The sequence below is a fragment of the Capra hircus genome, chromosome 14 (genome assembly GCF_001704415.2).
Source record: "Capra hircus breed San Clemente chromosome 14, ASM170441v1, whole genome shotgun sequence".
NCBI classification, from domain to species: Eukaryota; Metazoa; Chordata; class Mammalia; order Artiodactyla; family Bovidae; genus Capra; species Capra hircus.
In genome coordinates, this window is record NC_030821.1 from 55,862,363 (window position 1) to 55,879,159 (window position 16,797).

The window sequence follows — 16,797 nt, forward strand, 5'->3', positions numbered from 1 at the left end:
AAACCACCACAACACACTAGCCCCTCCAGTTTCAAATCCAACACCTCTAGGAAAAGAATGTATCACTGAAACAGGCAGCTTTCTATTTTAAGTTAAACAAGAAGACAGAATGGATTTCTCTCTGGGTTTGCTGTGTAAAGTAAAACATTTTCATATGTCTTCAAGTTGCAATTAATTGGTAACACAGGTTAAAGCATCAGTTGGAGCCTGTAAGAAACATATTAAGGACAATCACAGAGCACCTCATTAAGTGGAGATGAGCAGGATATCTTACCTAAGAATTCTTCAGTGAAAATACCAATGCTGCTGAACTACTATAGTCAACTTCTGGGTTCAACAGGTAATTAGATGAGTATTATTCTTAATAAATATGTATTCACTGTTTACTATGTGGAAGGCACAGGGCTAGCTGTGGCCTAGGACCCCTATCCTTAAAGCACGTGCTTCTCCAATCATTGCAGAATCCCTTTCTGCAGCTGCTTTTAAAATTCTTACCCAGAAGGCAGAAACTGCAGCATTACACTGTGCAAACTACATATTTTCTTAGGTCTCATTTCTCCTTTTAGAGAGGATTAACTGCCTACTCCTGCATGTGTAGTAAATAAATACCATATCCCACATATACAAAGCACAGGAAAATATGGTGTGTTCAGAAAACTTCCACAGTTCAGGTTGACAACAGAAATAATTGAGATACCACAAATTTATTTATTAAATATGGCCATGTTGTGTATAATGTTACATAGCAATAATACTTCCTCTATTTAAGCAGAAGTGGATGCAAACAGCTACAAATGTTTAGTGTCTTGAAACACTTCCAAATTTCATTACTGTTCTTTTTTTTCCGTCTTCAGCCACATTAAAAAAGATTTTAGGGAAAGTATATACAAAGATCCGTTAAATCATTCTGACTTCAAGAGAAGCGTCAGAATATAATTTAAGAATCTAATATAACATGAATGTTACAAGGTATTTCAAAGGAAAGAAATTTTCTACTTTCAACAACTATCTGTGTCTAAAAAGCTTGTGGGGTATAACCAACAAATGATTAACAAATGATTGCTATTATGTAGAATGATAAACATTTTTAAAAGGCCTTTTATTTACCTCTTCTACATTAGAAGCAGTCTTAGCAGAAGTTTCCATGAAGATAAGTCCGTGTTCTCGTGCAAAAGCTTCACCTTCTTCCTTTTTAACTTCTCTTCTAGATTCTAAATCACTGAACATGGGAAAGAAAGGGCTCAGTTATCAACCAACACAGTACAATTAGATTCAAAGTTGTGCTGACCATTCTTCCAATTAATTTTTCACACATAATCATCAACTGCATTATCCTGTGTATTACGAGAGTCAAAGTACACACTGCTGAGCTTCAAAGAACTAACAATCCAAGCAAAGAAAGATTCTAAGTTAGAGTCCTAGAATGCTAAACCCAGAGAAACTCAAAGGGAACATCAAGCCTCAAATCCCACCTTTGAGTACAGCAGGTTCCGAAAGAAGGAACTATCTTACTCAACATAGTTCACTAGGCTCCTCATCCTGCAGCCAGACTCAGAGTCTGAACATGATTTAAAATAAGTCACACAATCCTCAGAGACTACAGGAAGTTGACTGATAAAATTCAAAGTACTACTGAAACATTAATTATTATTCATCCTAGTTGGTTTAATTCCCAATAAAACTGTTAATGAAAGAAGAGAGAGAAAAAAATAGAAGTCTAATTTAGAAAGTTTGGACAGAAGTACAGTATTCATTTTTATCATACTGGAATTGTATTAGTTAAGGTAGGGGTAAAAAGTAGCTGTCTCTTCATCAAGTATGTTTTATTGTTAAAAAAAAAAATTAAATTCAGTCTGCATAACTGGATGAAGACAATCTATCCAACAGGATCTGGGGACAGACCACTCATCAAATCAGACATAAAACACCTCGCCCCCACCTACCCCGGCCACCTCATGGAGCTTATATTCTAGCAGGAACAAAAAATAACGGTTGGGGTACACCCTCAACAATGATATGGCAGTGTGCTACTGTCAGCTCCCTTTTCTGACAATCATTCTTAAGACTTTTGTTATCTGAAATTAGCCTTAAGTTACACAAAATCTTCAAGAAAATACTTTCCCTTCACTGCCCTTCATCCCATTTTATGTGTATCAGTTCAGTTCAGTTGCTCAGTCGTGTCCAACTCTTTGCAATCCCATGAACCGCAGCATGCCAGGCCTCCCTGTCCATCACCAACTCCCGGAGTCCACCCACACCCATGTCCGTTAAATCAGTGATGCCATCCAACCATCTCATCCTCTGTCGTCCCCTTCTCCTACCCTCAATCTTTCCCAGCATCAGGGTCTTTTCCAATGAGTCAGCTCTTAGCATCAGGTGGCCAAAGTACTGGAGTTCCACCTTCAACATCAGTCCTTCCAATGAACACCCAGGACTGATCTCCTTTAGGATGGACTGGTTGGATCGCCTTGCAGTCCAAGGGACTTTCAAGAGTCTTTTCCAACACCACAGTTCAAAAGCATCAATTCTTTAGCACTCAGCTTTCTTTGTAGTCCAACTCTGACATCCATACATGACCACTGGAAAAACCATAGCCTTGACTAGCTGGACCTTTGTTGACAAAGTAATGTCTCTGTTTTTTAATATGCTGTAGAGGTTGGTCATACCTTTTCTTCCAAGGAGTAAGCATCTTTTAATTTCATGGCTGCAATCACTATCTGCAGTGATTTTGGAGCCCAGAAAAATAGTCAGCCACTGTTCCCCATCTATTTTCCATGAAGTGATGGGACCAGATGCCATGATCTTACGTTTCTGAATGTTTGTGTATGCCATGTTTTATTTAAATAATCCCTTATTTGGGGATATTTCAAGTTACTCACAAGTTTTCCCTACCAGTATCTCTGATGATGTCTACATTTGCAAATGTTATATTAGCAGAGGGTTAAGGATGTGTACATATAAGGGGTTGTTTGAACAAAAGAAAGTGGCACTTCAGTGCTCAGTTCTTCTGTTTTAGCATGCATTTCTTCAGTTTTCCAGGCATAAAATCATATTATTGTCTTTGAGTTTTCACCCCATTAATCCCACTCAAATCACTTTTACTACTTAAGTATCTTTCTTTCCTAAACCATTTTCTTAACTTATGCTTTCTTGTTTAGGGTATTCTAATCCTTTAACTATTAAAAACTTTGATCTTTGTAGACTCTGCTTTCTAATTTCCTGTATAATCAATTCCCAATGCCACAGTTAAGAAATATCTATGTCATCTGTCATTCTGACTAGCTCACTACCTTTCTCAAATGGTTCCACTGGCTCCCTACAGCTTAATTCACCTAACTCAAAAACGGCTTACTCTCTGTCTCCAGGTTTACCCCAATTCCCCTTATCTGATGATAATCCCATTTATCTCTGTTCACTGCCATTCACTCTTTGAATGTCATACTTTTTTTTCTTAGTTTCTTCCCTAAAATGTCTTTCCATAGCTAGTGTATCCTAAAGAACTACCCTTCTACAATCATTAGAAACATGTTTGGTATACACTATATTTTGCTCTTTCTTTTCACAACTGAACTTACAGGCAGCAACCAAATTTAAGCCACCTAAGTGGCTTCCCCAGTGGCTCAGTGGTAAAAAGCTGGCCTGCCAATGCAGGGTTCGCTCCCTGGGTTGGGAAGATCCCCTGGAGAAGGAAAGAGCAACCCACTCCAGTATTCTTGCCTGGCAAATCCCATGGACAGAGGAGCCTGGTGGGCTATAGCCCATGGGGTTGCAAAAGAGTCAGACATGACTTAGTGACTGAACAACAAGCTGCCCAGTCTCGTTTTAGACACAAGGAAAACACTGGTAAGAGAAAAGTGTGAAAATTTTCTTTATTCCTCAAATATTCTCCTCTTATTATTTCACACATATGGTAGTATGAATACTTCCATATTACTGAATACAAAGACCAAAGCTTCCCTCCAATAGCCTTAATCTTAAAAGAATTTTGATATCTGAGGGGAATGACAGAATCAATCCCCCATGGATATGGAGGGACAATTGTATGTTCTCCTAACAGCAAACCTCAATTAAAATAACACTAAAAAAATTTAATCTACTCAGTATAATATTTACTTGTTATATTACTTTTTTAAAACAGCTTTATAGCAATATAACATTAAAAAAATACATTTAATAGAAAACTTGATGAGTTTGATATGTGTATACCCTGTGAAGCCACCATTCCCCACTGTAATTCACCTGTTCCTTCCCCTGTGCCCTAGGCAACTAATGATCCGCTTTCTGCTATTAAAGAACAGTCTGCATTTGCTAGGGTTTTACATAAATGGAACAACATAACATGTCTCCTTTATCCTCTTTTTTCTCGGGTAAATACTTAGGAGTGAAATGGCTAAGTGGTATAGCAAATGTGTGTTTATTTTCTAAAGAAACTCCTAAATTGTTTTGCAAAATCACTGTATGATTTTATATCCCCACCAGCAGTATGAGAGTTTCAATTTCCTCTAAATCCTTGCCAATACTTGTTAAGTTGATCATTCTCTATGTAAGTAATGTTTGACAAAATCAGAATCCCTAAAATTTAAAATGCTTTCTTCTAGAGTTTTTAAAAAAATATCTTTAGCTCTTACATTGAGGTCTATAATCAATTTCCAGTTAATTTTTGTATATGGTGTGAGGTAAGGATCAAGGTTAATCTTTTGCACATGGCTATTCAATTGTTCTAGCTCCATTTGAAGAAAAGATTACCTCTTCTCCTACTGAACCATGGCATCTTTATCAAAAAACAAACTATATATGTATAGATTGACTTCTGATTCCTCACTCTGTTTCACTCATCTATGTATATCTATGCCAATATCAGAATTACAGTAGTTTTACAATAAATCTTGAAGTCACTTTACTGAAACCAGCAAATCCTCTAATATTAGCTATTCTATGACCTTCACGTTTTTAAAAAAATTTTAAAATCAGCTTGTCAATTTCTACCTGCTTAAAAAAGGCTGAAGCATTTTGATTGGGATTACAATGAATCTGCAGATCAATTTGGGAAAAGCTGACATCTTAAAAATATTTATTTTCCAATCCATGAACACGGTATCTCTCTCCATTTATTTATTTTTTGGACTAAAAAGATTCTACAGATAAGAAAGCAGTCATCTAATAGAGGAAGTTTACAAAGACTATGGTAACTACAGTTTAGAACTGGGAAATCAAACAGCTGTGAAAAATATATATTTTTAAAATTGTTTAGGGATTACTTATTTTTTGAGACACAGTTGACATATAACACTGTAAGTTTAAGGGATACAATGTGTTGACTTGAAGCATTTATATAACACAATATGACTACCACTGTAGCATCGGCTAACACTTCCATCACATCATGTGTCATTTTATTTTATGGTAACAATGTTTAAGATCCTTTCACAGCACCTGGTACACAGTGCAGGACTGTTAACTATAATCACAATGCTGTACATGAGGCACCCAGAACTTACTCATATTCTAACTACAAGTCTGCACTCCTTTAACCAACATCTCCCCAATCCATTTGTTTACACTACTCTCTTACTATCCCTTTAATATCTAAAGGATCTGTGGTGATGATACTCTTTTATTCCCAATATTGATAATGTATGTCTTCTTTTCTCAGTCTTCTCAAGAGCTGGCTTTTAGTTTTACTGGTTTTCTTTTTATTAACCGCCTTATTCATTTTTGTTTACCTTAGGTTTAAATTGCTCTTACCTTTCTAGTTTTAATCTTAATGTAAGGTTTAGGTTACTGATTTGAAATTCTTCCCTAATAAAAGTGTTTTGTGTTATAATCTCCCTCTAAGCACTGCTTTAACTGCAACCCTCAAGTTCTCAAGGATTGTAGATATACTAAAGAGAAACTAACTTATGAAAAACAGATACTAATACAAGTAATTCTTGTCCATGGAAATGCAAGCTGAGCCCTGGTGGAATACAGCTATCAGTCTGTGAATTTTGTTCAGTTTTGTATCCATCTGTAAATTCACTTCAGCATTCCTTATTTGATTATCAACGTGTGGTATTTTGAGTTCTCTTTTGAACCAACTGTATTATCTTACTGGTTCCCTCATTAATGGATGAAATAAATAAAAGCTTTGTTGGGTTCATTACCATGTAACAGTCATGCTTTTACATTTCTAAAAATATTATCTTTTAACACTATTTTATAAACCTGAAGAATGAATGAATTCTGTATCTAGCAATTTAAAAATACTAGTTTTAATTGTTACCACTGTAATTTTCTACTAAATTAGTGAAAAATTTCCTACACTCTTTAAAGTTTATAGAAACTATGGTCAAGAAACTGTTTTCTGATGTATTATACTATCATTAAAAACATAAACACAAGGACATTCATTGTAATTAACAATACCTAGAGATATAAAGTAAAATAAGATTGTAAAAACAATATTAAGATGACACTAATATGTAAGTCCTAGAGGTAGGCTTAAAAGTACTAAACATGGTATCTATTAAGCAATATTATTAATAAAAGTGCTTCAGCCTTCAAGTAGAAATACACCTGATTAATCCATGTATTGCATTAACTCATATAATACATATTATTAAATCATTGAAAAAGGGAAAAAATGTTTTTCTGAGTTCTACACAGATCCTTATTTCTATTGCCAAGTACTCTGGATAATACTGAACTTAGCCACCAAACAAATCAGTGGGTTTTATTTTAAATTACTTATCAGATCTGGTGGCTCAGATGGTAAAGCATCTGCCTACAATGCAGGAGACCCGGGTTCAATTCCTGGGTCTGGAAGATCTCCTGGAGAAGGAAATGGCAACCTACTCCAGTATTCTTGTCTGAAAATCCCATGGACGGAGGAGCCTAGAAGGCTACAGTCCATGGTGTTGCAGAGTCAGGTACGACTGAGTGAATTCACTTTCACTTTCAATCAGATAAAACTCCACAAAAATATTCTTTAAAATACACCTTCCAACAAGAACTATTTCAAATAATAATAAATTCCAATAAAGCTTATGATCTGTATTTTAAAAACCAAAAGAAACCTCTTATATTCTAAAAATCTCATCATTTAAGAAATCAATTACTTATATTTTGGACAATGTACAAGACAGGCACTTTAACAGTTACCACATAAACAGCTATCCATCTTCACCATTATGCAATAAAGATTTAAAGAATAGTCTTTTTACCTTTTATTTCCAATAAGCATAATGACCATGTTGGAATTGGAATGCTGACGGGCATCTTCTAACCAGGTTGTCAAGTGGTTGAATGTGTCTCTCCTAAACATAAATGATAATTTGATGACTATTTTCAAAGTATTTTCCCTAGTGCTATACAGTGAACAGTATACATTCCATTAAAGATTATTTTTAGCCATATGCAATGATGAAACAAGAAACAGATTTTAAGTACAGTATCTGGAGTCATGGCTCAATGACTTTAGTTCAGTTTAGGAATTAAATGTAACCTCACTTCAGGAAATTCCAATGTATAAATGTCATTACCAAACTGATCAACTTGGAATGCTTATTTATATAAGAGAGAAACTAAGTTACAGATTTCTGTAGGAAATTTAAATTTAATTCAAGATACACAGGTTTTAAAGTCAAGCAGTCAGGACAAAAAGGCAAAGTTATACTTTTACTACTGATACTCAGAAAAATTCTCTGCATTGACCACTGAGCGAAACAATCTGCAAGTTCTCACCTTGTAATATCATACACTAGCAAAGCCCCTGCTGCTCCTCTGTAATATGACCTTGTGATGGAACGGAAGGACTCTTGCCCCGCCTGTGAGGAGAGAAGAAAAGGTTGAGAGTTGCCTTTAATAAGCAGTCCTCTACGATTTCTTATTATTCATATGTGGAATATATGGACAGGGAGAGAGTACACAAAGGAAAAGAAGAAATCCTAACTTCACCAGTCTTAGGAAAAAGTCACATCATACCACTACTGCTCAAGTCAACGAGACGCACATGCAATCCACACCCCACACTCCCCAAAACAAGACCTCGAAACCTTTTTTGGCAATCCCTGACAACCCAATTTACTGAATGGCTTCACAATACATGAATCATTATTAGAACACAGAATGGACTCCTAGCAACTAAGCTCTGAAGACAAATTTGAAAGGAAGCAAATAACCCAGAGCCTCACATTTGAATTCAATAACCCACTCCCTGGGGCAGCTGTTGACACTAGAATAAATAAAGTCCATTGTAAATAAATGATGAATGACATCTTTACGCCCACCATCTGCTGGTGTAAAGGTTGTTGGAAGGCCAAGGATGCAGATTTTATCAGTTATATCATAAACTGCAGTGAGCTTTCAACAGCGATCAGATGGAATTCTTTGAGCAATCATTTTATTATGAAAAACAGAAAACGGTTCTGAATTTATGAAATTCTTTTCTCTACACTTAATCAATTTTCTCTGTATTTGATATATAATGCTTGTCAAAAGGCAGGAGGGCATAAAAGTCATCTTAATACCCACTTGTGAAAACAGACTTCAGAGATACTAGTTAATTTCTCTCTTCTACTAGTGGCACTAGTGTTCTGCTTTTTAAGAAAGGCTGGTGTGGGATATGCCTTTTGCCTGAGTTTAAAATTGAGGCAGTTCTTATCGAAAGTAACTTCATTTTTAATCATTTCAAACTTTGAGAAAAAAATGGCATGTAAATTAAGTACACAACAAAGCCTGTTTTCACAATTTTTTAATTAAAATAACTCCTTGCATTCTGAGTTCTGATCTTCCAGCGTAAATATTCAGTCCATCTCACCCTCAGAATGCACACGGACAGCTCAGGTTCTGCCCTGTTTTAGTAGTAATACTCAGGTGCTGTTACTGTGGTTCTTACTATCCTCCCAGGGCCTAGAGAAAGCCTGCTGAGTGAAAGAATGAATTCTAATGTCTCAGGCAAATGCACCACATGATTATCACTCCATCCTGATGTCACATCCATACTGGTGTCCACCTAAATGAGTGGACATCAGTAAGTCCTAACATACTAAGATTCAGTAACAAAGAACTCCTCCCAGTGGAAACTAAAGAATGAGACCTTCTTTTGGTAACTTAAAAGAAATTCTGGCACTATGTCTTGCGATAAATTAGATACTGAGAAAGCCATCACACAAAAGGGCTGTAAAAAGAGCCAACTCATTTCACAGAGTTTGAGGTTAAAACACTAGATACTAGCTGGAAGTATGAAACTACTTATATTTTTATAAAATTTATTGGGACACAGCTTAAGAAAAATTCTCTCAAATCCAAGTTCAAAAGGCCAGTCTTATGGGAATTGGCTCTTTAACTGCTGAGCATGGGAAAACTAAGGACTAGATTTTTAACAGATTTACTTCACTGTGAATGATATATACCAAGGAAGGATTACGTGGTAAACAATACAAAAAAGGTAAGTATTTTATGTGTTCAATACGAAAATCACGTTTAGAGCTCTTCTATCTCCCAAGTCTATACAAAGAGCAAACGTAAAAGTTCTTTAAATCGATCTTGGTGGGATCTTCTGTGGGATGAATTAAAATGAATATAGTTGACCTTTGAACAACATGGTTTTGAACTCTGTGGGCCCACTTTTATGTGGAACTTTTTCAATGGAAAATAGTCTGAGGTTGGTTGAATCCACGGACATGGAAGAACCAGGGATAGGAAGAACCATGGAGAAGAAGGGCCAACTATATATCCAGATTTTTGACTACGGAGGGTTGGCAACCCTAACCCCACACTGTTCAAGGGTTAACTGTACATTGCTACAGGTCATACAGAATAACTCTTATGAGATCAGCACATATCTGTATATCATTTCCATTCCTCCTAAATTGTTTTACAAAGAACAAACATGTTGCAATATGGAAATAATGTATATTATGCATCACTTTATACTAAATCCACTGGATCTGGATCTTGCCATAATTACAAAATCAAACAAAAATTCAAGCAAAAAATGACAACATTCCAAGTGATTGTTATGAACGCAGCTATACATCTTAAAATCTATGATTACTCTGTAATAAGCAAAGATCAGTATTCACAAGTTTCTTGAGACCTGATTTGTAGGAACAATATTCCATACTCTGGCCTACTAAACAACTAACTGCAGAAAGCTAGCCCAATGGTTAATTATCTTGATCATATTAAGGCAAACTAATCTAGTCTTTAAAAAACACTTTAATATAAACCTGTCCAAACTGTGATCAACTGATACTGTTTTAAGTGAAAAGAAAATCAATTTATGATATATAGATGTTTTTCATCCTCTTCACTATAAGATGGTGGCTTAAAGAGATTTTAGAAGTTTGAAACTTAACAAGATACAGCATTATTTGCAGAAAGGGACTCCTAAAAGCAGCCAAGGATATAAAGATTCCCCCAAATTGGCTTCTCTATGTGCCTTTCTGTTGATAACAATTTTTGTAGTAACCTGTTTGGTAATTTAACTGCTCCTCCTCTTCTGTTACCTCCATTAATATACAACTCTACATGCATCAAGCTAGCGTTCAAAAATCCTTACCCTGAAGGTAAATCCTAACCTCTTGGGCATCTGATTTCTATTTGTTTCTCTAGAATTTTATATTATTTTTCAATAAAAGTCTTATTCATACAGCCATTTTTTTCCTACTGGTATTCTATCCATATTCTGAATATTCCTGCTTCTGTGCCTCTGTTTTAACTCTTTGTCTGAAAATTTTTCTCTTCTACTTCCCCACTATCTATTCCCTCTGAGGACCAGTCCAAGCTCCATAATCTTCTCACAAAGCTAGGAAGCTTGTCCACCAGAGCCTATACTTAGCCTTTCCCCCTCACAAATCCAAAAACAACTTCATGTGATCATTTGGGTCTAATACTATTGATTAGATAAAATGAACACACTATTCACATGCTTATCTTTTTTCCTCCTTAGATCTCCTTGTCGGATAGCCCAGTTCAGAATAGTGAAGTTTATTTATAGCAGACACTCAAATGTGTCATCTTGAATGATCCCAAACAGCCAATAAAGTTAGAAAATTAACATTTGTGAGAATCAATACTAGCAGTAATACCTTTTAGTTTCATTGTTAGTCATTTATCTAACAACTCTAGCTACATGGAACACAGCTGACAGCCAAAAAGAAAAAAGGATTTCTAAGTAGCCAACTGAGCTGTCCAGGGCCCAAACATGGAATCTCAGGTACTTTACTCAACTTAAAAATCTAGACCTGTGATCAAGGACTGCTGTTATCAAGGAAAAAGATTCTGAAGTTTACATGCAAGAGTAAGACTTCTGGTTTGGATGATGGCAAGATTAACAAGAATAACAGTAATTTTTAGGCTGTCTTAGTGTCAACAGCCAATGGCACCCCACTCCAGTACTCTTGCTTGGAAAATTCCATGGACGGAGGAGCCTGGTGGTCTGCAGTCCATGGGGTTGCTAAGAGTCGGACACGACTGAGCGACTTCACTTACACTCTTCAGTTTCATGCATTGAAGGAAATGGCAACCCACTCTGGTGTTCTCACCTGGAGAATCCCAGGGACGGGGGAGCCTGGTGGGCTGCCGCCTATGGGGTCGCATAGTCGAACACGACTGAAATGACTTAGCAGCAGCAGCAGCAGTGTCAACAGCAAGGATGGAGAAAAAGTCAACCGGGACTATTTAATTCTAGGTTTTTAAAGGGAATTTCATATAGAAACTTAAGAAGATTCTGAAAAGAAAAATAAAGGTTGCAAAGATCTAGGAAAGAAGAGGTGTTGAATGGTTTGACAAATTTAAGAATATTTACTTTGAAAAAAGACTTAAGAGGATGTAACTGCTGACTTAAGATTCTTTTAACATTATCATGTAAGAAAAACAGGAGACCACAGGTGGGAGGTAGACATTAATGTAGAGTGACTTCAAACAAAGCATTTATGCGAGGCACAATATATGAAAAACATATTAAAGAATAAGTAAGTAGTTTAGTTCACACTACAGTAAAGGATTTGGGTTGCACAAGAATGTTTTATTAGCTAAGGAAGAAAACTGGTTTCTGTAAAACAATCACTTCTGGAAAAGAAGAAAAACTATCAATACAGAAGTAGACAATAATTTCCTTTTGGTTCAGTTCAGTTCAGTTCAGTCGCTCAGTCGTGTCTGACTTTTTGCGACCCCATGAATCGCAGCACACCAGGGAGTTCACTCAGACTCACGTCCATCAAGTCAGTGATGCCATCCAGCCATCTCATCCTCTGTTGTCCCCTTCTCCTCCCGCCTCCAATCCCTCCCAGAATCAGAATCTTTTCCAGTGAGTCAACTCTTTGCATGAGGTGGCCAAAGTACTGGAGTTTCAGCTTCAGCATCATCCCCTCCAAAGAAATCCCAGGGCTGATCTCCTTCAGAATGGACTGGTTGGATCTCCTTGCAGTCCAAGGGACCCTCAAGAGTCTTCTCCAACACCAGCTCAAAAGCATCAATTCTTTGGGGTTCAGCTTTCTTCACAGTCCAACTCTCATATCCATACATGACCACAGGAAAAACCATAGCGCTGACTAGACAGACCTTTGTTGGCAAAGTAATGTCTCTGCTTTTCAATACGCTGTCTAGGTTGGTCATAACTTTTCTTCCAAGGAGTAAGCGTCTTTTAATTTCATGGCTGCAGTCACCATCTGCAGTAATTTTGGAGCCCCCCAAAAAAGTCTGACACTATTCTACTGTTTCCCCATCTATTTCCCATGAAGTGAAGGGACCAGATGCCATGATCTTCGTTTTCTGAATGTGGAGCTTTAAGCCAACTTTTTCACTCTCCTCTTTCACTTTCATCAAGGGGCTTTTTAGTTCCTCTTCACTTTCTGCCATAAGGGTGGTGTCATCTGCATATCTGAGGTTATGGATATTTCTCCCAACAATCTTGATTCCAGCTTGTGCTTCTTTCAGCCCAGCATTTCTCATGATGTACTCTGCATAGAAGTTCAATAAGCAGGCTGACAATAGACAGCCTTGACGTACTCCTTTTCCTATTTGGAACCAGTCTGTTGTTTCATGTCCAGTTTTAACTGTTGCTTCCTGACCTGCATATAGATTTCTCAAGAGGCAGGTCAGGTGGTCTGGTATTCCCATCTCTTTCAGAATTTTCCAGTTTATTGTGATCCACACAGTCTAAGGCTTTGGCATAGTCAATAGAGCAGAAATAGATGTTTTTTTGGAACTCTCTTGCTTTTTCCATGATCCAGCAGATGTTGGCAATTTGATCTCTGGTTCCTCTGCCTTTTCTAAAACCAGCTTGAACATCTGGAATTTCACAGTTCACGTAGTGCTGAAGCCCGGCTTGGAGAATTTTGAGCATTACTTTACTAGCGTGAGATGAGTGCAATTGAGCGGTAGTTTGAGCATTCTTTGGCATTGACTTTCTTTGGGATTGGAATGAAAACTGACCTTTTCCAGTCCTGTGGCCACTGCTGAGTTTTCCAAATTTGCTGGCATATTGAGTGCAGCACTTTCACAGCATCATCCTTTTGGTTAGAGATCATTAATTAAAATCTCTAGGAAAGAAGGGAGTTTGCATATTTTACTTTTCTCTTTTCTACGCAGTTTTGAAGTCTCGTTGCTTGAGAGAACATAAATCCTGAAAATTACGAGATGCTACGAGTTGGGGGTGGGGGAAACACTAAGAAATGGTGTATGCATAAACCTGCACTGCAGAAAGAAGAAACAAGGAAGCATAAAAACAGAGTCCCATATATGATTCTGGAATAGAGCAAGGCAGAGATTTAGAGTTTCGCATTTTGGGATGACTGTGTGGTACACAGGAAAGATAAGGAAACCTAGGTCTCATGACAGCCTTCAGAAATTCGCTCGGCATTCTTGAGAATCCAGTCTGAGAGACTGAATATTCTTCAAGGTACCTTCCTTCAGTAACGGCTATTAAAGGTGACAGGTGAGACACTAAGACTGCAAGATTAGGAAGAAAAAAAAAGACCAGGGGCATGCAGCAGTAAAATTCCCTGTATTTTCCATTTCAATTACTAGTTTAGAGACACGCTGTTTGTCGTCTTAAACCTTTTGGGTTTTCTCAACTAGGGTTCAGTGAAGAATTAAGTCCTAATCGCCCTAAGGTAGTGGTGCTTACAGTGGGATACCTGGACCCCTGGGAGTCCCCGAGACTCCTGAAGGGCCCATGAGGCCCCCCATTCCCCAACTACCTATTTGTGTGAGGTTGTATTCTCTTCATCAGTTCAGTTCAGTTCAGTTGCTCAGCTGTGTCCGACTCTTTGCGACTCCATGGACTGCAGCATGCCAGGCCTCCCTGTCCACCCTCACCAACTCCCGGAGTTTATTCAAGCTCATGTCCATTGAGTCGGTGATGCCATCCAGTAGCATACTGGGCACCTACTGACCTGGGGAGTTCATATTTCAGTGTCTTATCTTTTTGCCTTTTCATACTGTTCATGGGGTTCTCAAGGCAAGAATACTGAAGTGGCTTCCATTTCCTTCTCCAGTGGACCACATTTTGTCAGACCTCTCTACCATGACCCATCTGTCTTGGGTGGCCCTACACGGCATGGCTCATAGTTTCACTGAATTATACAAGGCTGTGGTCCATGTGATTAGATTGGTTAGTTTTCTGCGACTGTGGTTTTCAGTCTGTCTGCCCTCTGATGGAGAAGGTTAAGAGGCTTATGGAAGCTTCCTGAGGAGAGAGACTGAGGGGGAAACTGCATCTTGTTCTGATGGGCGGGGCCATTCTCTTCATAGACTTCAAGAAAACAACACACAAAAGACTTGATGCAGAGGGCGACACAAGAATCCAGCCGTCTTCTACTAAGCAGAGTGTAAAGACAATTTTCAAAATGTAACAAAATGACACTCTTCACACTGGAAAATAGCTTTTTGTCTTGGGAAAATGGTCAACTTCCATAAAAATTGCATTGTTTCAGGGTTATTCTATAATCAATTAATAACGAACTGTTTAATATGTTTCTCAGCTTTAATCTCTAGTGATAGTGATAGTTATAAGCCACATAAGCAAAGGCTCTTTGAGGTCTCTACATATCAAATGTATACAATAAAGTACTTCTCTTTTATGCAGAAGATGGGAAAATAAAGAAAATAGTCATGCAAATAACTTTCCGTGGTTCAGATGAGAAACTGCCATTAAAAACTATGTGACAGGATACTGAACTGGCATTTAATGAATGTAAACGACAGGACTGGGAGCAAAGTAGCGTCAAGTGCTCAGGACTAGATCATACTTTTAGAATAAACTAATAAACTATCAGATCAAGTGACTCTATGGTACTGACATTCATATATTTTAATTCACATGTATACTTTAGACATACTGCTTGTTTTTCTTAAAAACATAGTTTCTGGAGCACTTCTATTTATATCCCATAGCCTGAGAATTTGCTCAAATATGTTCCCCTATACCTGACACCCAGCATACCTCTGTTGAAAATATTGCATGATAAAAATGAATCTTTTCTGTTACCACATTTTATGTCATGGTTGCAGGAACGTCGGTGTCTAACAAACCATAACAGTCATAAGATAACATTAAAACTGAACAAACACACAACAATGTACTTATACAAAATGACTTTACTGAGGTCATACAAGGTATTTTCGCTATACTTACCGTATCCCATATCTGAAGTTTTATCTGTTTTCCATCAATAGTTATCATTCGAGCACCAAACTCAACACCTGAATAGAACAGAAAGTGTTTTGTTAGGCAAATTAGTGGAAATATATTTCACATTTAAGGATTTTTTTTAAAAAGGGTATTTCTAGGACATGCTATGCAAAATAATACACAGATTAACAAATACAACTCCCATCCTTAGAAAATGTATAAGGCAGAGGTATTCATAAGACATAGGCTAAGAATATAATTTAACACTAAGATATCTGAGTCTTGTGTAGACATCAACTGTGGCCTTCATCTTTTGCAGGCTCAATAATATTAAAAATAACTAGAAATGAGATTCAAGAACCAATTTCTTAAAAACTATTAATGTGGTTTAACAATCACTAAAATGGACAGATGAATTTCAACATCCTAGTCTTAGTTCCATCATGGGTTATCAACTAGGAAAGAAATCTGCAAGTTCATTCACTAGAGATGACCACTGTTTAAACATATTTTCAGACATCTCAGCATGAATAAATATACCTAGAAGCATACAGTTTTATATAAATGGGAATACATAAATGCTGTCCTGCAATTTGCTTTTCAGTCACTATGTCATAAACATTATTCCATACCACAAAGTACTTTTTCAATTAAAAAATTATATAAAACTATACCATTATTTTTAATGGCCACATAATAGTCCTGTGTGTTATGCATCTTTAGATATACATGCATTTTATTAAGTTGGTACTCTATTGCTACAAATTTTGGTTGTTTTCAAATCTTCACTAAGTAGTTAATGCTGAAATAAATTTTCTGCATATATTTTTCAACTTATGATTATGATTTTTGGCAAATTACAGGAGACAGGATTGCAGGTTAAGGGAATACAAACTTTACACTTATCAGCTTACTACTCTGGCTTTTTTCCTTGAATTTACCATCTTTGAAAATACTCATTCAATCATCAAAATAGGAGGAGGAGAAAAAGAGGGGATAATTTCAGAAGAGCAAACAGCTGTGAAGGAGACTCTGCAAGAAGTCTATCACTTACATTACACCAAATCATTACTGCTTGGAGTGTGTTCTTTCAGTATTTAGATCAGAGTCAGGGTGACGGGGAGACACACATGGTCCCCAGAAACCAGATGTCATCCTGGCAGAAAAACAGCTTTTAG

At 37.0% G+C, this 16,797-nt stretch overlaps 1 protein-coding gene across 2 annotated transcripts in view; it reads right to left on the reverse strand.

The window, feature by feature from the left end:
• Positions 1–16,797, reverse strand: part of RAB2A (RAB2A, member RAS oncogene family) — a 64,852-nt gene that overhangs the window by 16,188 nt on the left and 31,867 nt on the right. For both annotated transcript variants that reach the window (XM_018058074.1, NM_001314182.1), the window contains 4 exons: positions 15,623–15,690; positions 7,723–7,805; positions 7,203–7,295; positions 1,108–1,219 (listed from right to left, as the gene is read on the reverse strand). In XM_018058074.1, the coding sequence (XP_017913563.1) occupies positions 1,108–1,219; positions 7,203–7,295; positions 7,723–7,805; positions 15,623–15,690 (356 nt within the window). The remainder of the gene's footprint in view (positions 1–1,107; positions 1,220–7,202; positions 7,296–7,722; positions 7,806–15,622; positions 15,691–16,797) is intronic.